Genomic DNA, 20,285 nt, shown 5'->3' on the forward strand with positions numbered 1-20,285 from the left:
ATATTTTCGTAAGTGCAAACAGTGATCATGACTCATCGGAATTCAATTGCGTTAAATGTATTTACTGTTTAAGGTTGCAAAAACTTCTATCGTGTCCTCAATTACTGTGAATGTGTTCGAATGCGTGAGAACACTGGGGCTCTGTTTCATCATCATTTCTGGAATAATTAAACCATGGGATATTAAAATGCAGTCGAAACACCATATGAACACCAATAATGGTATGCTTATGCACACTCAACGAAAAATAGCCTTCAGAATTATCATAAAATGATCTCGTGATGAAGAGGCATGTTACAGCATGAAGCATTGGTTATGCGTTTCATCACTGATTCAATATCCTCGTTCAAATCCCTATACTATTGGGAACATCCGGAGGGCAATAGATTTTGAAATTCGCCAATGAATGAATCTGACAGCTATATCGAAAATTAAGAGATTCCGTGTCATTTTTCTTTTATTGTTTGCGGCGTGATCTCTCCCGCTACTGCAGTGGTTGTTGTTGTTTGTTATTCATGGTGTTTCGACAGCATTGGTTATTCTACAGGTGGTTACAACGACCTAACAGAATAACAGGGCTATCAAAAACAAGACCTGCGGGTCGCACACGGCCCGCCAGACGATTTCATCCGGTACGTGAATAAATTCATTGCTGACCCTAGACCTCTTAATATAGATAACATAATTCCACTCCACTCCTGTATATAGACGATAGGCCAAGTTTTGCTAGTGTGAAGTCACATTGACAGACAATCTGTTCATACCTCATTGTAAATTCCGCTAGTAGGCACTAAAGAGCGTCCGGAATTGGAGTCACAAAAATACGGCAATCCAATACCTACTTTACACAGACAAATAAGAGACAAAACCAACGTAAAATGCACCAACATAACAGTTATATTGCCTAACTACATTGTGTGTGCGGTATCCCTATACTATTCAATAGTAGTAGCATATATTGCATCACAATTCCAGACGCAGTAGCAAAGTCAAGGTGATCATGGCCAGGATCGTAAATGCCGTACGCCAAACCACAGACGAATGGCCACAAGATCTAGGGGGGGGGAGTTATTTCGTAAGTCGCATATTACTATACGTGGTCGGCGGTCATCATCATCAAAACATCCATTTGGTTACATATGCTACAAATAGGGATGTTCTAACTCGGGTAGAAGACTGACTCGATTCTGAATTGTGTAATAGGCGATATCGAGTGGTCTAGTAACACTCGTATTGTGACGTCACAGCAGTATGATGTGGAAAATTTTAATACGCACCTTTTGTGCGACCACAAGGAGTATAATGCCAGTTCTACATCACAATAAACTGCTATGTTTTCGACGATACCTATTGCGTTGCGCATTGTGACAAACTGTGAGCTCAACACGACTTCACAGAAATGTCATTTCCACTGACGTACGTAGCTGTGTACTGGAAGTTTCGCATGATGCGATGCGACCGATCGCGCGGTTTACAATCTTCCACAGTGAACAATAGTGTCGAAACTATGATTCTCGTTGTCAAATAAACAATATGGCCACGAGCATATAATTTCAGTACTGGAAAAAAAAACATTCCTCATTGCTGGAATCGAATCATTAAAATTAATACTCGATTCAGATTCGAGTTGTCGAATCATCGTGCCCAACCCTATAAACCAGTTATTCCCAACCGCGGCTCCAAGGTAGCTATAATCTTTTTGCGGCTCTGATTGACATATAAATTTGCCACAAAATAGAATAGACGACAGTTGTTGTTCGTTTCGATGAATAGTTATAGTCAATTTCTGTAAATGAATGCTAAATTGAGGGGTACCGCCCGGTATTATAGTTATGTCTAAAGCCGTTCAAGGCCGCTTCTGAAAACCGGGATCGAGAATTCTTGCAAAGACTAGCGTCAAACGCATGGATGAATAGGCTACCCGTCAAACAAGGATATATCTGTTGGTTCTGCTGGTCATAAACCTTTATATATCGTCTCTGTAAAAAGTATATATCGACACAATCTTACTAACATCAAAATAACGGCTCATAGTCAAGTATACATTGCTATCACATAACGACATAATAGTGTGTTGTAGTAATGATATATATTTTCAGTTTATTTCAATGCACAGCACTCGCCAATCTGCGTCTGTCAATGCTATAAAATAACCTATATCGACTCTATAGAAGTCTATGTGCATTGTGCAATTGTGCATGCTTTTGAATTAGCTGCATGGTGAGATCCAGAGTTATAGGCTAGCTACCTTTAATTTTCGTAATAAGTATAGCCTTCTCGAGTGTTTCCATGTGGCTGCATACGTACTCTGAAGTTTGAAATGCGGCTACGACATCCAAAAAAGTTGGGAACCACTGCTATAAACCGTTGGACCAACAAAAATGTTGAGGGTTCTAACCAGTCCAGAGTCCATGTTTTATATACCTCGACTATATCTAGCACAAGTCGTCCGAAGTTTCATACTACATTTTTGTCCGAAAGTATTTACACAATTATGTCATATTTTTACAACTTAGATATCTCGATCAATTATATTTTCATCTGTCATGGACACACACACATAATGTACCATGCGATATAGGCTACAAGACACACAATGCGATGTACTGAACATATAGGGGAGATGCCGAACGACCAATGAGTGGGGTCTCTTGAACTGGCATCCACCTCGACCTAGTGCCCGATGTTACAGTTTTCTTTCTTCATCGCGTCTTTATTTTCTGGGCTTTTTTGCCGTAAGAACAACGACGCGGGGGGCGAAGAGCCCAAGGAAGGAGTCGAACCCGTGCCGCCTGCTTGGATGGCGCCGATAAATAAACTTAAAAAACATTTGTTTAAAACACTGTTTAAAACATGTTTTAAACGAAGCTAGGCTTACTCACTGCTCAATTTTGCCAGCCCTAACTTTTAATTTCAAATAAGTAGATCTCCATTTGCGAATATTAATTATAGAAACAGCATTATAGGCTAATTGTATAATATAACTTGCTACAGAGGCATCTGGATGCCATCGAACCATTAGCATGTTTAGATCCTTCTTGAGTGCGGCCGTTGTGACAGCACAATATCGAATTGATTTATGTTCCAGAATCCAGATCAATTAGACATCATCCTTCCTGTGCGGATACCGAATAAGTAGCAATAAGAACAGATTCGTCCAATACTTCAATGTTCAGTTGATATATGTATTGTGTTGGTTTAAGCAGGCCTGGTTGTTATGTCCGGCGCAATAGACAGTGAGATACCCTTGTTAACAAATGATCGAAATAACCCTTTTGCAGAAGAAGGAAATGAATTAACTCAAATGGAAGAATGCGGAAATTCTAGCAGAGGCGATAACGCATGGTATTCGGATAGCAACATGTGCAAGCAAGTAGGTGGGCGACGAAAATGCCTTCTGGGCTACATGATCTTTTCAAACTTCTTGCTGTCACTTTGCACAGCTTCTTCGCAGCCATTTTTCGGTAGGATCATCCTGTCAAAGAATGGTTCGACTGCCATCGCGACGGCCATTTTAAATATCACAAAGTTTACTACAGTTTTGTCAGGCGTTGCAAGCGGAAAAATTCAATCATCTCTCGGCTGTGAATTACTTCACGTATTCGGCATAATTTGTTTCGGACTGGGTCAGATAGGATTCGCAATGACTGCACTCATTGGGAGCTATAATGGCGTCGTTATAACTGGATTGATAGTTAGAGGGATTCAAGGAGTAGGACAAGGTGCGTTCCTCGTATCGCTACTCTGCATACTATGTCAGGAATTTCCTGGCTATGTCGGCTTCATAATATACATCCAAGAAGTTGCTATCGCTGTTGGCCTAACAGTAGCTCCAAGCATTGGTGGCTTCCTGTTTGATGCGATTGGACAAGTCGTAGCACAGCTAATTCCTGCGATTATATGGATACTTGTCTGTTTATCTTGGATATGCATATGGAGAATATCATCCTCATCAACATACGAAATAACAGACATTGGAGGCAATACATCGTTAGGGCTTTTGTGGAAGCCAAAGGCCATTCTTTTAACTGGACTGCTTGCAACAGTATATGGATCCTTAGGAGCATTCGAAACTACAATAACTGTGTATCTGGCCGACCACGGGATTTCAGTCGGCTTGGCTGGCCTTATTATGCTGGTATTTGGTCTAGCACACTTCTCCACGTATCTGTGCCTCGGGCATGTGACGAGTAAGAACCGCCATATTCGAAACTTTTTCCTGTTGCTGGGTTTCTCTGGATCTCTCTGCATTTGTCATATTTTCACGGAAGATCGCCAGCTTTGGTACATATGCATTGGATTGTTTCTCTATGGAATGACAGCCTCGTTCGCACTTGTTGCAGGATTTGAAATCTTGGAGCTAATGTGCGGAGGCTGTCAAACAAGTTCAGATGTCAAACTTGCCCAACACAGTAGTATTGGTGGCGTGTGGAACATATTCTTCACTGTATCGTTCTATTGTCTAGGCTTCGTAGGATCTGCTTTACAAAAAATAACTACTTTCAATAACGCTCTTCTTATTCTAATGATTGCAGGTTACTCACTTTCTGGTATACTGGCAGCTTTAATATTTGTCGTGCAACTCATTAGAGAACGTTGTGGGTTGAATAATGGCGAGAGTTGACAGATATTTGATGTTTTCGACTAACCCTGAAAACTTAGAAATATGAATATCAAAGCGGTTCACTTTCTTCTTCTCAACCTTTGTTGGACGATGAGCGTGTACTCCACACCAACCACCTGATGAAGCGATATTGGCGCAGTGTGTAAACGACCATTGCCACCACACGGATGAACGAAAGTTCGAACCCCTGTCTGCTGTCGATTCTGGTTGAATTATAGCTATTTTATTATTTATAGCCATCAGTGAAAAGTATCTAGTAAGTCCGTAAATTGCGGAGTCAAAAGCGCACAAGTACGACACGTCGTCCAAATAACATATGATCGACCGACAAGATCATCGCTCTATCAAATATGCCGGACCTGATGTGTGGAACAGTATCCCGTCGGCCATCCATTAGTCGACGAGCATGTCCAGTGTCCACATTCAAGTCGAAATACAAGCAACTTATACTAAATTAATACTAGTCTTCCCTCCAGATTACCGGACCACGACATGACCTATCGATCTCGCCTTCCGTGACATGCCACCCAATTTTTGTCGCTTGCTTTTCTATACTATTTTCTTTTACTTTTCGTTCAGTGTGCATGCCTCCTCTTTACATCGCCTAGGCCAAGGTGGGTGTCTGATTCCAAAGACTATATACTCCCAAGTCGTTTCGATACCTTCCTATCATTTCATTGTAGGCCTATCGCAATTTTTGTGGTGTATTGCAGTGATAAAAATTGCTCATAAACCTCTCCGCCTGACGTTTGTTGTAACTTGTAAGTGCAATTTATCAGGAGCAGCTGATATCAATTATGTTATTGACGTTGTTGTTGTTGTTGTTCTTGTTGATTTTGATTGGCGATTATAACGGAAGTGGTTTTGTTCGCCATATCCAAGAAAGCATTTAACATATAGGGTTGGATATAACATAGAAAATTTACACTCAGATGCGTGGCTTCGTAGCTAGAACAAATTCCACAACGTATGGAAAAATATGCGCGTCAGTCAACAAGTTCGTTACGATGGGACCGATATTCTTTCTCCGACAAGTGACCTCGAGAACTCTTCTCTGGTGTCTGTAATTTCGACATGTCAATAAATAATGGGTGACACTCTCTTCTTGACGGCATGTTGAGCAATTGGTTGAATCTGCTATTCCTAATTTAAATAGGTGCGCTTGTAATCCGCAATGTCCGGATTGTTGTCGGAACAAAATCGCTTGGTGCCTTTTTTCGGTAGCCAACTCACGTCTGTTCTGTGATAAACTGTTGGAAAACATTCCCTATATTGTTGTGACGTTTCCGATTGTAAATGGCGTTTATTCCATAGTTCGACGCACGCCTCCGACACGAAGCAGCGATGTCAAGTACGGAAGGTTTGAATTCATTCGTTTGCAAACTGGCTTGACTCGCTCGTTGTCTGACCAAATCATCTGCCTTTTCATTCCCGGGAATTTAATAATGACCAGGTATCCAAACAATAGCGAACTGGTCTCCTGCCTCCGATATCTGATGTATCGTTTATAAAATTGGTGCGACTGCGATGAGGTGTGGTGATGCGATCGCCCATACATATTGTCAATCGCTTGAATTGGGCTCAAACAGTTCACGAGTATTAGTATATTGGAATTGCTGTTTTCCACAGCCCAGTGTATATAGGGCTATGTAGCACCGTAACTGCCGCACCCCAAACCCCCCAATTGGGGGGGGCGAGCTCGAAGGGGGCCCAAAATTATTCCGTGAATTAGCATAAATCATAGAGTATTTTTTGAAAATTTATGCAATTTTTTCAAAAATTTTTCGCGCTGTGCGCGAATTCAAGTAGCCATTTATCTATGTTATTGGGTATTGGGCCATTACCGCGCCACGACCCACAAGACATACAATCAAGTTTTTGGCCATATTACATGCAACTCCAAGAAGTGTGTCAGAACGATCGGCAGCGAGAAAAGCTTGGCCGAAAAGGTCTATGCCCTTATGTAGACCGAAGACTTCGTTATATGGGCTATACAAAATACATATAGGCTTAATTGCCCATAGGCGCCTAAATGACTGGCGCCGAATGTTCCTGTCTTTGCAATCTGAATCTCATAAGACAAATACCATCCCGCTGGGAAAAAATTTATGTCAGTGAAGAAATACCAATTTGAAATCGTGTGCGTCTCTTAGTTTAGAAGCCTACGTTTGGGCGATTCTATATTTTTTGATGTAGCAGACTGGAGGTCACGAAATAACATCATGTAACGAAGTCGTAACAACGGGTCCGCCCGTCCGAATATGTTTAATTATTATTTACGGGCCCTACAGTTTCCAAGACACCTCACTCAGCTCTACCGGCAAATCTATTTACGTGAGCAGAGAGGACAATAAATTGATAGCATAGCGATATATGCAATCGCCGATCTGATTGACCGATTTTATCATAAATTATCGAAAATTTTCGCGCTTCGCGCTGGCTCACGATACAGTACGGATAATTTCGTGACAAACGCGAACAACGTGATGGGGAGGGTCGTTTTATCACCCCATGGGAGCCCAAGACCCACGTTTTTGGGGGCCTGACGAGGTGCTGTTTCGTTCCTGCCAACGGGTATACGCCCGAATATGTTTAATTATTATTGAGTGGTCCTACCTTTTCAAACACACCTCACTCAGTTCTACCGGCAAATCTGATTACGTGCGCAGAGAGAAGATAAAAATTGATAACAATATATGCAATTCCTGATCATACTGACCGATGAAATCATGAATTCTGGACATTTTTCGCGCTTCGCGCGCTTAGGCGACAAAAGCTGATTGACTAACCAAACTCCCATTGAATATGATGAATAGCGGTAAACAGTGTATCGCCGGAGGGAGGTCTGAGGGGCGAAGCCCCCCAGAAGTTCGGTCTATAACCCTATGGGGGGTCCAAGACCAAAGTTTTTTTGGGGGGGGGCTGACGAAGTGCTGTTACGGCCCTGGGGCTTTGCTTTTTCCCACCAATTCTGCAGTGAAGGAACTCGATTATTTTATGATGGTGGTTGCGCCGTTGATAGTTTGGGATACATAAAACGCTGTCGCAGTTATTGACGTCATTTACCGCGGTAATCTACCATTGGCAACAAATAAATAATATATGAGAACACATTTTTCTGACTGGAGATGCCCTCATATGATGGCTGAAAGTAGTAATAATGTTGCAATTGCAACGATCCTTTTAGCACCAGTGGGCTGATCAAGCAACAGTTTCGAAAATGATCGTGTAAATTATGAAATTGGTTTACTATTCAACTGAGCATTGAGACTTCAAAAAGGTGTAAATCGGGTAGCCCAGCATGCCGCTGTATCTCTGGATTGTAGATGCAGAAAATTCAAGCGGGAATACGAAACAATGCGGGGTTTCCAGCAGAGCTACGAGGTCAGAGTTCTTGATGGAGTCGGAGTTGGAGTCACAAATATTTTGTAACAGATTATAGCGTCGCAGTTGGGGAAATACTTACTGACTGGTATCGGGGTATGTTAAAATGTTCTGACTACGACTGCAAATACTTTAAAATCGAATAACATGTTCGCAAATCTTACTAAAGAGTGCCGTTGCAGGTATAGGCCTACGGAACTTGTTTTTCACAAGCTCAACTTCTTTCAGCAAGCACAATATTTTTAATTAAAAAAATAAGTTGATTCAAACAATCAATCGTCAGATTATATATTCATTTGCCAAAGACACACACACAATGTAGCCTGCAATGCGATATACAAGACACAAAATGCGAAATGCAATGCAATGAATAGATAGGGGGATGCCTAACCACCAATCAATCAATCAGGTTTATTAATATTTTCATCGTTTCAAAACATCACAAGACTGCGATACAATGCAAAGATAGGAATGTGTCGAAACAACTTGGAGTAGCCTGTAAGATCAGACACCCACCTTAGCCTAGGCGAAATAAATAATTAAGAGGCACACACACTGAATGAAAAGTAATGCAGAGAATATAAGACGCAAGCGACAAAATGAGGTGGCATGTGGCGGAAGGCGAGGTCACGACGAACCATGTTGGGGAAATAATAATACCTGCAGATGTAATGATGAATTTGAGAGTTTCTATCAGTGTTGAGCAGGGTTGTAACCAAGTTACAAGGTTCCGAGCCACTAAGTCAATCTGACTTTTATAGTTTTGACTCGAGTCAAGTCAAGTACGTAATTTTCGATTCATCAGCGAGTTAAGTCCGAGTCGAAGTCTGTGAGTAGACGGTCGAGCCGAGTCCGATTCCAAGTCATTGTGTTCACTCCGTTCAGTTTTGAGTTCAATCCAGTTCAACCAGCCTTTCCACTCTGCTCGAGTGATGTAAAACGGTTCGCATTCTTAATATCGTAATTTTCATCAATCCTAACAGTTTCTGGCCTATTTTCCAAGTATCAGGACTGGTAGACGAAATACCTATAATGTGGTGACTTTACACTATTCTTCAAAGTTACAATGAAATGTCTGTCCTTGCCGTCCTAGTCTCGAGTCATATGACTTGGTTCAAGTCATGCACAATGACTCGAGTAGCGTACAAGTCGAGTCTATACACTAATCGACTCGAGTCGAGTCATTTTACGAATTTGAAAAAATGACTCGAACGAGTTAAGTCGAGTCACCAAAAAATCGTGACTCGAGTCGAGTCACCCTGAGCAGCTATTGATTTCTGAGAATCTGAATCCGCTCTTCAAATCCGGAATAGGATCTCTTTCAAAAAATCCATGCGAATCCGAAAAATCCCAGAAAAATATCGCCCGGAAATTACGGATTGAGAAACTAAGATACAATTAGGGCATAGGCCATGGGTTCTCAACCTTGGGGGCGCGAGAAATTGACAAAGTCTGTATAAATTGTGACTAAACATCAGTGCTGGGATCAAGTCACTACCTTCGAGTCACGAGTCATTTCGAGTCATTGCGCATTTTGACTCGAGTCAAGTCAAGTCAATCGATTTTCAAAGGTGACTCGAGTCAAGTCAAGTCACTCGATTTTTGGAGGTGACTCGAGTCAAGTCAAGTCACTCGATTTTCGGAGGTGACTCGAGTCAAGTCGAGTCAAGTCAAGTCAAGTCACGAGTCAAGTCACAATTCCAGTCAAGTTGCCTTTTCCAAGTATGAAGCATGATAACGTCATTGCATTTTGCTAGCTTTCTAAAATACAGGTTGATTGGTCATTGATTTCGAACCGATGAACGAATATAGAGTTAAATATACACGCAAGAAGGCGCTCTATCGCTCACATATAGGCTACGTAGAACTGCTAAACTACGCAAGTAATTGCATAGCCTCAGTTCATAGTTACCATCCAAAATAGAGAATTGAGAAACGATTTGATAGGATATGCAATACATTACCCATTTACAAATTGATACGACACAATTCGAGCCTGCGCCAATTGGTGAGGACCAATGTTCCCTCTAAGCCGCGCACGTGCGCAAATGCGCAGTGCTGACACTGTCTCTGCGCACAGAAAATCTAAGTTGCGCACAAAAAATCCGAAGTGGTGACCTTTTCTTTAGTCGTTACGCATTGTTGTCCAAGGGTCTGCGCAGTGAGTTGGTGACTGTGCGCAGATTGGTCAAAAATTAGAGGGAACATTGGTGAGGACTATATGTAAACTATATTCGAATTCAATTTCAATAAAACAAGGGGTTTGCTGGTTAAGGTAAGAACAGAGAAGAGAAATATACACTTTGCTATTATATTACTTTATAATACTAGTTTACGACAAAGTTAAGTTGTAAGCTTCGACTTTGTTCGCGGTCAATATATTTTGTTAGAGTGAGAGAACATTGGAGGCTCAGTAAAACGCACGATCATTGAATGATTGGTCGCTCTCGCGGGTTACACCAGCGTTTCGTGAACAAACCGAACAGACGCAAGATACAGTGATTTTTATCGACACCGATTACTTGATGACATGAAATTGACTCGTTAATTTTGCTCCGAGTCACGAGTCAATCCACATTTTTGCTACGCCGAGTCAAGTCAAGTCATTTTAGCAAAGTGACTCGAGTCAAGTCAAGTCATACCAAAAAGGTGACTCGAGTGTGACTCGAGTCAAGTCATGACTCGAGTCATCCCAACACTGGTAAGAACTGCGTCATTTTCGTCTGCTATTCATGGTTTGTCTGATTGACACAGACTTCAGCGTATATAGAGCTCACTTAGACGCTGTGCGGGGTTGAAGATTCGACGTGGCTACGAACGCGTGTTGGCGCTGTCGGGTCTTCGAATGATCGCAGAATTGGGATATCGTAGGTCGGTTAATCGAATGTTCTCGGTATATCGTTGTCGTTTCGTCAGTGGAATAGCGGCGAACAGTTGTTGTCGACTGTTGCAGTGCGACGGCACAAGGTGTCAGAATCGTCTCGAAGTGTTTTGCCAGATTGTTGTTTTTGAGTTGGTCGAACTCGTTTCGGTGACTTCGCACACATGCGATGTAATGAACGGGAGGATCCCGAGACGACCAGTATAACGGTCTCCTGACTCCGACAGTCTTTTTTTTTAGGCGCTGTGTCTTGTTTTTTTCCATTCGCTCTTTGAGTAGCCAACCTGCTTCCTCAGCTCTTTTTCTGGGCTTTTTTTGTAGCCATATGAGCGAAACAAGAAGAATCAGACTAGAAAAAGCACCTTCACCGGTTCGTCTACCGGCGAAGAAGAGGAACCGTTGAGATTCCCAGACCCGGACCGTGTCGCACAACCAGAACAGAATTTATATTATTGAATATTGAATATGTTCATTGTTCATTTTATCTCTGCGTCCCGTGTCGCTACCTCTCTCATTCTCTTTAGTATCTCTCCCTCGCATCGGTCTCTGAGCTCTGACTGAATCTATACGTTGATATTAAAAAAAAGATTAGCACTAAAGAAATATGATCATTGCTACGCAGTAAATTGCTATGATATGACAGTCTTATCATATTATATATATTGATTAAAAATCCGGCCAGACCCGAGCATGATCGCCTGCGATTGAGGCGTAGCATCAAAGGAGGAAGAGTTTCGCATGAATGCACTTGTAAACATGTCAATCAGATCGGAGCTACTCGACGGTCGACACTCCGGGATACTCCCATCACAAGGGTTATTTTTTGCGAATTTGTCGGTTTCCGTCGTATATAGCCAACAATGTCGCACACTCCGGAAGAATGCGAGAAAAGGATAATGATCATACCGAAGGACGCTTTTGACGAAGAAAGAAAGCAACTATCTCTAGAAGTCATAACTTTACAGCACCCATTTTCGGGCGAAGGTTGTAAGTTTTTGTTGTCCGAAAGCAGAGATAAAATTTACGATATTACCGCCCAAAAAGAGAAATACTCGTCGTGGTTTGTTCAGGATACAGTCAAAGAAGATGGTTCAATTTTCATATGCACGAAATACGATCCACTTTATCTGGTTTTGCCCTACTTGAAAAATGCTAGTGAAGGCAGCAAGTTCGTGCTCATTGATCAAATAATGAAAGACGATAATTATCCAGACTGCTCCAAACTGATAAAGTTATGTTCAAAGGAGGATCTATTGAAAATCGCTGACACTACAGGCTCTGGTGGTTATGTGGCATTCAAGTATAACAAAGATAAAGCACTTTCGTGGCTGGATTTCAAAATAAATAAAATACAAGAATCGTTGAAGAAGTCGGGATTATTTATTGCAGCATCTGACGAAGATGACAAAGAAAATGTTAATATTCATTTGGAATATGCTTTCGGGATTCTTTCAAGTTATCTTCCTAAAGACATTGCCACTCTCCTACAATCTCATCTGAAAATAGAGAAAATAACGGATAAACGTCGCTGTCAAGATCCGTTGAACCATCCGCAACCAAAGAAAACAAAAACCGAAAGAGGAGCTACAGATAAATCGAAGAAACAGCCCAAAATGTCAAAAGCACAAAGAGAATTGAGTAAAGTGGATAAGAAAGGGATGAAAAGTATATCCAGCTTCTTTTCCCCCAAAGCTAAATAGCTTTGCCGCTTGTGATCTGCTTTAGTAGAAAGAGATCCATTTTAGTGAATCGGCTAAAGTATTAGGCAGTACCATGCCAATATCTAAACCGTAAAACACTGGTATACAGCCTTCAAGGTCTCTGACACCAGCTCAAGCTTTCTTATAATTTGTGGGTTTTCGAAGGATTAATAAAATTGTTGAAAATGGTCAAGGGTCTGCAAGTTTGAAGCTGATAATTCATCACTTGTTCCCGCAACTCACTTATAAATGGAAGTGACCTAGGTAGCAAGTCATGTTGTTGAAACTTGTTGAAGAAAACTCAAAGCTCAATATTCTTGTAACTGTTTGAACATTATTGTGTGTTTTCACATAGATTCAACCATGTCCAACTCTCACACTTTGCACAATCTTCACACCACAGCCGTGACCGTCACCAATTTGAGCTAACCACCCACTGCCCAGTGTTAAATATCATGTGAGCTGAGTTTTTCTAGAAATGCTCAAGTCATCAAGTCCAGTATAATTTATTATTCCTAATTAAACCATAAATTTTCACTCGGTGAAAACTACGAAGGGAAAACTCCTATGCTAGTGTATTATGCATGACTGGAAGAATTGTAAAAAGTGATTTACTTGAATTGAAATTAGATTGCCTCTTAAATAGGCCTATTCCATTTGCATCAGGTCGAATCGTACCAACTGCCACTTTAATTTATGCCATTACATTTTAGCTGCTATTTGAGATTTGCTCATTCTGTTTGCTGTTCCGTCTGAAATTATGGTATCTGCCTTGCTGCTAATGGGTTTTGTTATGTTTTGCAGAAATTAAATTTTGTTTCCATAGTAAAATCAAAATGTGGCGTTCAACTGTTGGGAATAATGTTGACATTACCAAGCCTAAAGTGGGTGGCGATGATGACGACGATTGGGAAACGGATCCAGATTTTGTGGTAGGTTTCGCAGATGTAAATCGTGCTTGGGGGATTATTTCTATAGTAAGTTGGACGGAGCGTACCCCAACAAAATCCAAATGTCTGAAATTTTATGCAAGGAATCAAATGCATTGCTCAATATAATGATCCTATCTGAGCAATGAGAGGGGGAGTTGGTGTAGTGGTAAATCCACTGGCATTGACCCTGGACGCCCCGGTTCGATTCTAAGCAGTAGCAAGCTCATATTGTTGTAGGGTTATCTGGGCTCCTGCCCCACGTCACTGGTTTTACAGCGTCTGCACAAAAAGCCTTGATAAAAGACCTAGTGACGAATAAATAGAAGGAAAACAAATAAAACAGAGCCAGAAAAATGTGTCAGCCATAGAGTTCAACGTCAAATACTGCTACATCAGGCATTCGGCCGAAGAGGATGTTAGATTTAGAGACAGTACTGGGTCGTTTCAATATCTTTCTATCTGTGCATTACATCCCATTGTGTGTGGTGTATTACATTGTACATTCCATGTCTTGAGCGTACAAAAATAAACGGCCAATTATACCGATAATAATGATGACGACATATGTATAAAATTTATTTCTTCCTATTCCTACTCCAATACTCCATACTCCAATTTCTTCCCACTCATACTTCCTGCTTTCTTAGACTGGTGCTATTTTAAAAGTCTGTCTTTTGTATTGCGTAAAACTGAACTTAATCGCGTTTTGTTGCATTCAGAATGAGGTCTCGGAAAACGAGCAAAGGTGGGGCTCCAAAACCATAGAAGGATCCGGACGCGTTGCTCACATCAGGTACAAACCGAATTGCCATCATCCGAATCCTGCATTTTCATTAATTTATTTTACTAATTATCAGCGTCGACAGCCTCCGAGAAGGCGTTAAAACCGACGACAAGACCGTGAAAGAGAAAGAAGCATCGGCAGGGCCGAAAGCTGCCTACGGGTAATATGAGATGTCTTGACAGAAGGTTGACATTTCATAATGGAACTTCGGTTCCACTCGCGTTTGGCCGAAATATGCGTAGAAACAGCCTTGTCGGTTTTAAGTTGAAAATCTATTACTTGTTTCATGATCGTGCGAAAAGGCAGACAACGTATTAGAAATACTGTGCCGTACTGTTCTGTAGTAAATGAATTGCAGCTGCAATACACTGCAGACATTGTTGCTGATCGTTTAAACACACAGGTTAGTTGTGTTTACGGTATTTGGATACAGAACGATTCAACATATACTGCATACTGTAATATTGTGTGACATACACATATAGCTTCAAAATAGTACAGTGATGCTTCAAATACAGTAACATACTGTTCCACATGATAGACGCAATTGTGCTGACGTAGAAGCAACTATGAAGTTGAGTTCACTGGTGGTTGTTACTGCATCGATCGTCATTATTTCACCATAACAGCTCGTCTTGTGTGAAAAAGAAACAAACTACTGTTTATTGTGTCATAACTAGGGCAAGTTTTTGTTGCAGTTACATCTGTGGAAAGTTGCATTTATTTTTGAAAAAAGTTAAAAAGTTGCAGAAGTTGCATTTTGACCACATTTTGCTCGGTTGACTAATAAAAAAGGGTCAATTTTCCGGCTCAGCTCCCGAAATATGTTACGAAATACGAAAAGCGTTACTTCGGTGCTGATTTACGGTGTTTCAGTCGAATTTGGCCGTGTATTTCCCCAAAATCGAAAATACTTTGCAAAATGTTGCAAAAATTTGCATGAAAAAAATGGACAAAAGTTGCAAAAAGTTGCACTATAGGATTCCTTCAAACAGCTTGAAACAGCATTCTACATATCTTACGAGTATTTAGGAAGCTGCCGGAAGCTGTAAAAAAAAAGTTGCAAAAGCTGCAAAAACTTGCCCTAGTCATAACCTAACGATAAGAATTGCGAACCTGTGTCCGAATTACGTGGAGCATTCTCCGGGAGTTTTTTTATATGTAGTTTTTCTTATTATTCCATTCCTGAATCTTTTGGAATTGAGTGAAGCGTTGTCTGAATTTAGCAGGAGTTTTTCACGTGCAACTTTTGTTCTGTCCCTCTGCATTTTGACCGAATAAAGCGGTTATCTGGTGTCCGAATTACCCGTATTTTGAGTGTGTATCGTTGCCTGTTACGATTTGCGAAGCATTACTGACGCAGACCTCGCATTTTACAGATACGGAGGTAAATACGGAGTACAGAAAGATAGGATGGACAAGTCCGCCGTCGACCATTCCTATCAAGCGAAATTGGCCGCCCATTCTTCGCAAAGTGACGCGGCCAAGGGTTTCGGAGGGAAGTACGGCGTGCAGAAGGACCGACAGGATAAGGTGCGTTGGCGGACGCCTAGAATGGCACAAGTACCGACGAGCTGTATCGTAATTATCGTATTTTAACAGTCCGCCGTTGGATTTGAATATCGCGCGAAACTTTCTGCCCACGAGTCGCAAACTGACGCGGCGAAAGGCTTTGGCGGCAAGTACGGCGTGCAGAAAGACAGAATGGACAAGGTTCGTAGACAAGTCCTGCTAGTAATACACAGAAATCGTCAGTAACAATGTAGCCTACTTCTATTTCTCCACGAGCACTCAAGTAGGTTTTGCCTACTTTCAGTGCTGCTCAATCAAGGTGTTATGTTTGGCGCTCACCATTACCGGGGTATTATGAAGGGGTGGTGCAAGACTTGGAAATTCGTATAAGGTTATATTTGTACCTCCCATGTTTGGCAGCATATGCACATCATGCACTCATGGCATGTATATGCACAGATCGTGTTTGTGTGTAACATTAGTCAGTGTATATGCAGCAAAACATCAAGTACAAAAATATCCAATATCCTATATGGTATTCATTCACTGATCATTTTGACATTTCGAAAGTGTCCGCCTGCTACTGCTGAAAGTATGTGACCAATCGACTGAATCTACCTTGTGAGAACTTTTGAGTTGTTAATTTTCCACTTCTGTTTGAACTAGTTATGACATGTCCTTTAAATCGCTATTTTTAATCGCTAATGTGAAATGAATGTTGCGCAGTTTGCATACGAGTCATTGCTAATTCTCATTTTTCCTGTCAGGCCGCGGCGGACTTTACTTATAAAGGAAAGACTGATAAACACGAGTCGCAGAAAGGTATTTTATTGAGTCGCACATTGTTTTCTTCGAGCACCATGATGCCTGCTGCGTGCTGCCTTACGTTCACAATATCATTTTTTAAGTTTCTAATTGAAACCGCTGATTTATTTTTTACCGATGCGATCCATTTGAATGGCTCACTGACTGGAAATGGCATGGATGTGCGATCGCAGGACTTGATCATGAATTTCCGCGGCTATATATATTCTCAGCTGCGTGTCATAGTAATCAAGCTTAATCAATCTTAACTTGTGTAACATCCAATACTCGCAATAGGTTGCAGGCAATTCTCGACTTCTCCCATCTGATATGTAGAATTGAATCATGTCCCTATCTGATCCACACACCACTTAGGCAGTGTCGCTGGTTAAAAACTGATGATTGACAAGGGTGTCAATCCGAAAATTTCTCCCTATAATGTAGCCTGATATAGTTCGCCGAGATTTTCTTGTTTAAGCACCCCAGGCTTTATGGCATGTGATTCGCTTGTGTTCAGCGTTATCCAACATTGGTTACTCAACAGCACCATAGATGCTATCATTTCGAACACTTCTTGGTCCGTTTAAGAATTTATATCGTGGGCTGATGTGGAACTGGATATCTTTGCTAATACTCAAAAACTTCCAGTAACAGTCTAAGTTGCAAATGATCTTGCAGTTTGGTTGAGGTTGAGGTTGATTCATGGCATGAGTGAAGATGGAATCACAGTGTAAGCTTGTTTTGTTACATGATGAATTATACAAATTATTATATGAATCATGAAGGCTGTTGATTGGTGTCGGTGTTGAGTTTTGAATGATCAATATAAGGCTGGGTATCATGATTGGAGTACTCGAATCTGAATCGCGTATTAATTCTATTGCTTCGAGTCGAGTAAATAGTGATAGATGATCTTTTTGAGCACTGAAATGAGACTCACTCTACCACGAAAATTATCGACGAAAATTATGGTTGAAACCTTGAAACCTCGATTGGTCGTATCGCAGCATACGAGACATGTAGCCCAGCACAAAGCTGAACAGTAGGGCTCTTCAAATATGACTTTTTTTCTCAAATCGTACTGGCTACATGATAAAATTGTTAGGTTACCTAATTTAAGCCTACACCAAATTTGGTTCAATTCCAACCAGTAGCCGCATTGCTACAGGAGAAGAACGTTTCTATTTATTATGTAAAAATAAATAACAAAAAATTTGAAAATTTTCTGTTTACCGCATGAAAGTGATAGGTTGTCTATAGAAACGATGTTCACCAAATTTGGTTCAATTCCAAACAGTGGAAGCGGAGTTATTGCCGTCGGAAAATTTGGATTATAAATAAAATAGTATTTACGGTGACCAATTCTTTAATTATTTATTATAGTGGTGCCCACCGTAAATACTATTTTATTCAAATCCAAATTTTTCGACAGCAATAACTCCGCTTCCATTGTTTGGAATTGAACCAAATTTGGTGAACATCGTTTCTATAGACAACCTAACACTTTCATGGGGTGAACAGAAAATTTTCAAATTTTTTGTTATTTATTTTTACATGATAAATAGAAACTTTCTTCTCCTGTGGCAATGCGGCTACTGGTTGGAATTGAACCAAATTTGGTGCGTAGGCTTAAATTAGGTAACCTAACAATTTTATCAAGTAGCCAACACGGTTTGAGAAAAAAAGTCATTTTTGAAGAGCCCTACTGCACAGTAAATACGTTAGTAAAAATGACATAACTGTGAAGTCGTGATTAACCCATAGTATTGTCTCAAATTAACGTGAATGTGATGTAGAATTGGCATTATGTTATTTGTGGTTGCATAAATGGTACATATTTGAACTCGACGACTTGAAGCCTAATACTCTATTCAGAATCGAATCACCCGGGCTCTCGATTTTGCCAGCCCTGGGGATCCCCGACGGTTTATTTTGGTACTTTGCCTGGCGGTGGGTGTTGAATCATGTGAAAACACAAATTTATGCTTGCTAATCTCGCACTATTTTCCTGCGTTTCCGCCCGTGCCGCATGCGAAATCTCACTTGATTTTTGTCGTTTTTCGCGTTTCTCTCCCTTCGCGGAGCAAGATTATTCTTACGGCTTCGGCGGCAAGTACGGAGTGCAGAAAGATCGTCAGGACAAATCCGCTCTGTCGTGGGAGCACCATGAGAAGTTGAATGCGCATGCGTCGCAACGAGGTTATGATTACTGCATGAACTTCTTTGTGTTTCTGCCTTGCGCTTGGTGACTCGTTGACGTCACTCGCTTGTTGACGGTGACAATCGGTGGCTTCGTGTTTGTCTTGGGAAATTCGAATTATTTTGGAAATCCTGCCCTTTACGCTCATCCTGGAGTAAACTTTTTTAGGAAATGAACTCACTTTACTTACGCGCACCAGTTAGAAGCTGGCCAAATTTTGCAGCCTGTTGAAGATGAATATATTTTCGGAGCCAAATCGAAACTGTATCGAATGCTAGATAACATTTGAATCAGAAGTAATTCTATTGAATGGAGTCCAAATGATGGTCACTTTTTTAAAGTTATTCAATCTATCGACGGACTAGCAGTGTGGCTGTCACTGCGCAAATATATGGCTTCGTTGATAAGCCAACTGTGGGAGAACGTAAGCGAAATAATTTATCTGCTACGGGAGGGATGCATTATGAGCAAATTATACTTGAAGCTGTACGAATGACGGTTTGGTTGGCGTCTTCATGCCATTTATTTGAAACACTATCACAATTGGTTCATTTCTGATAATTTGTTGTTTAAATTACGTCAAACACGAGTTTGAAGATTCGTATCAGTGCTGAATGCATAGTTTCAACGTCCCATTTGTAAAAATAGTTTGATATATTAATCAAAATTTGTGCTAAGGAAGTAGATAATATATGTTGTTACAGGGCTAAGGGCAGTGGTACTGTTACAATACGTGGTTTCTTAAGTAAACTTTCACGTTTTATGTTGAATTCTACCTGACTGTAACATTCTAACTTGACAGATTATTCCACTGGCTTCGGTGGCAAATACGGAGTTCAGACAGACAGGCAAGATAAAGCCGCCCATACTTGGGAAGAGCGGTCAGAACTATCGAAGCATGATTCTCAAAAAGGTCAGTGGACTTTGTGTACTGTGTAGTATTCAGAGGGGACCAAAGTGGTCAGCGATTGTATTCAGGCACAAATAGAAGTGACAACATAAATTTCTAAATTCGATCACAAGTATATGTATTGGCGTCAAGACACACCAAAACTGCTTGATATGGAAGTAGAAAATGAATAGTCGGAAGGGTACTCTAGTATCTAATCTGAAGACTTTCTTTAGTCTATGTCCGGTAACATCTTTCATGATCACGTGACATATTTATGTGAAAATAGCGGTATGTCATCTGCTTTCATAAATATGTGCATTTTTCGTGGCTATAGTCTGTTACTGTCAATCGGACACTACATCGCTTGGTTTTTATGAAGAGTTGCGGTAATGTCAGTGACCGAAATCTATCCGGAAGTATCTAATATCCATCACCTTCTTTCTTGGTGTGACAAATTAAAACTTATCTTTAAGCGGCCAAACTTAAACAGAAACTTTTGAAGTAAAAAGTTTGTAAACACGATATCAAGACTGGGTAGTACAATTTGGAAAAAGTAGGAGCCACTGTCAATA

General features: G+C 40.8%; 2 protein-coding genes across 4 annotated transcripts in view; both read left to right on the forward strand.

Moving 5' to 3' along the window:
• LOC145445609 (uncharacterized) overlaps positions 1-20,285 on the forward strand; it is a 41,683-nt gene that overhangs the window by 15,208 nt on the left and 6,190 nt on the right. For 2 of the 3 annotated variants that reach the window (XM_080323804.1, XM_080323806.1), the window contains exons 2-9: positions 13,392-13,521; positions 14,241-14,314; positions 14,379-14,465; positions 15,685-15,838; positions 15,908-16,018; positions 16,585-16,639; positions 18,710-18,820; positions 19,624-19,734. In XM_080323804.1, coding sequence (XP_080179930.1) covers positions 13,426-13,521; positions 14,241-14,314; positions 14,379-14,465; positions 15,685-15,838; positions 15,908-16,018; positions 16,585-16,639; positions 18,710-18,820; positions 19,624-19,734 — 799 coding nt within the window. In that variant the 5' untranslated portion in view covers positions 13,392-13,425. The remainder of the gene's footprint in view (positions 1-13,391; positions 13,522-14,240; positions 14,315-14,378; positions 14,466-15,684; positions 15,839-15,907; positions 16,019-16,584; positions 16,640-18,709; positions 18,821-19,623; positions 19,735-20,285) is intronic. The other variant, XM_080323805.1, reaches the window with a different exon arrangement.
• LOC145445624 (ribonuclease H2 subunit B-like) lies at positions 11,637-13,385 on the forward strand. The gene has a single exon (XM_080323826.1). The coding sequence runs from the start codon at positions 11,750-11,752 to the stop codon at positions 12,587-12,589; it is 840 nt and encodes a 279-aa protein (XP_080179952.1). The 5' UTR covers positions 11,637-11,749; the 3' UTR covers positions 12,590-13,385.

The sequence above is a fragment of the Botryllus schlosseri genome, chromosome 8, assembly GCF_051294905.1.
Source record: "Botryllus schlosseri isolate E-star chromosome 8, Bs_hap1, whole genome shotgun sequence".
NCBI lineage: Eukaryota > Metazoa > Chordata > Ascidiacea > Stolidobranchia > Styelidae > Botryllus > Botryllus schlosseri.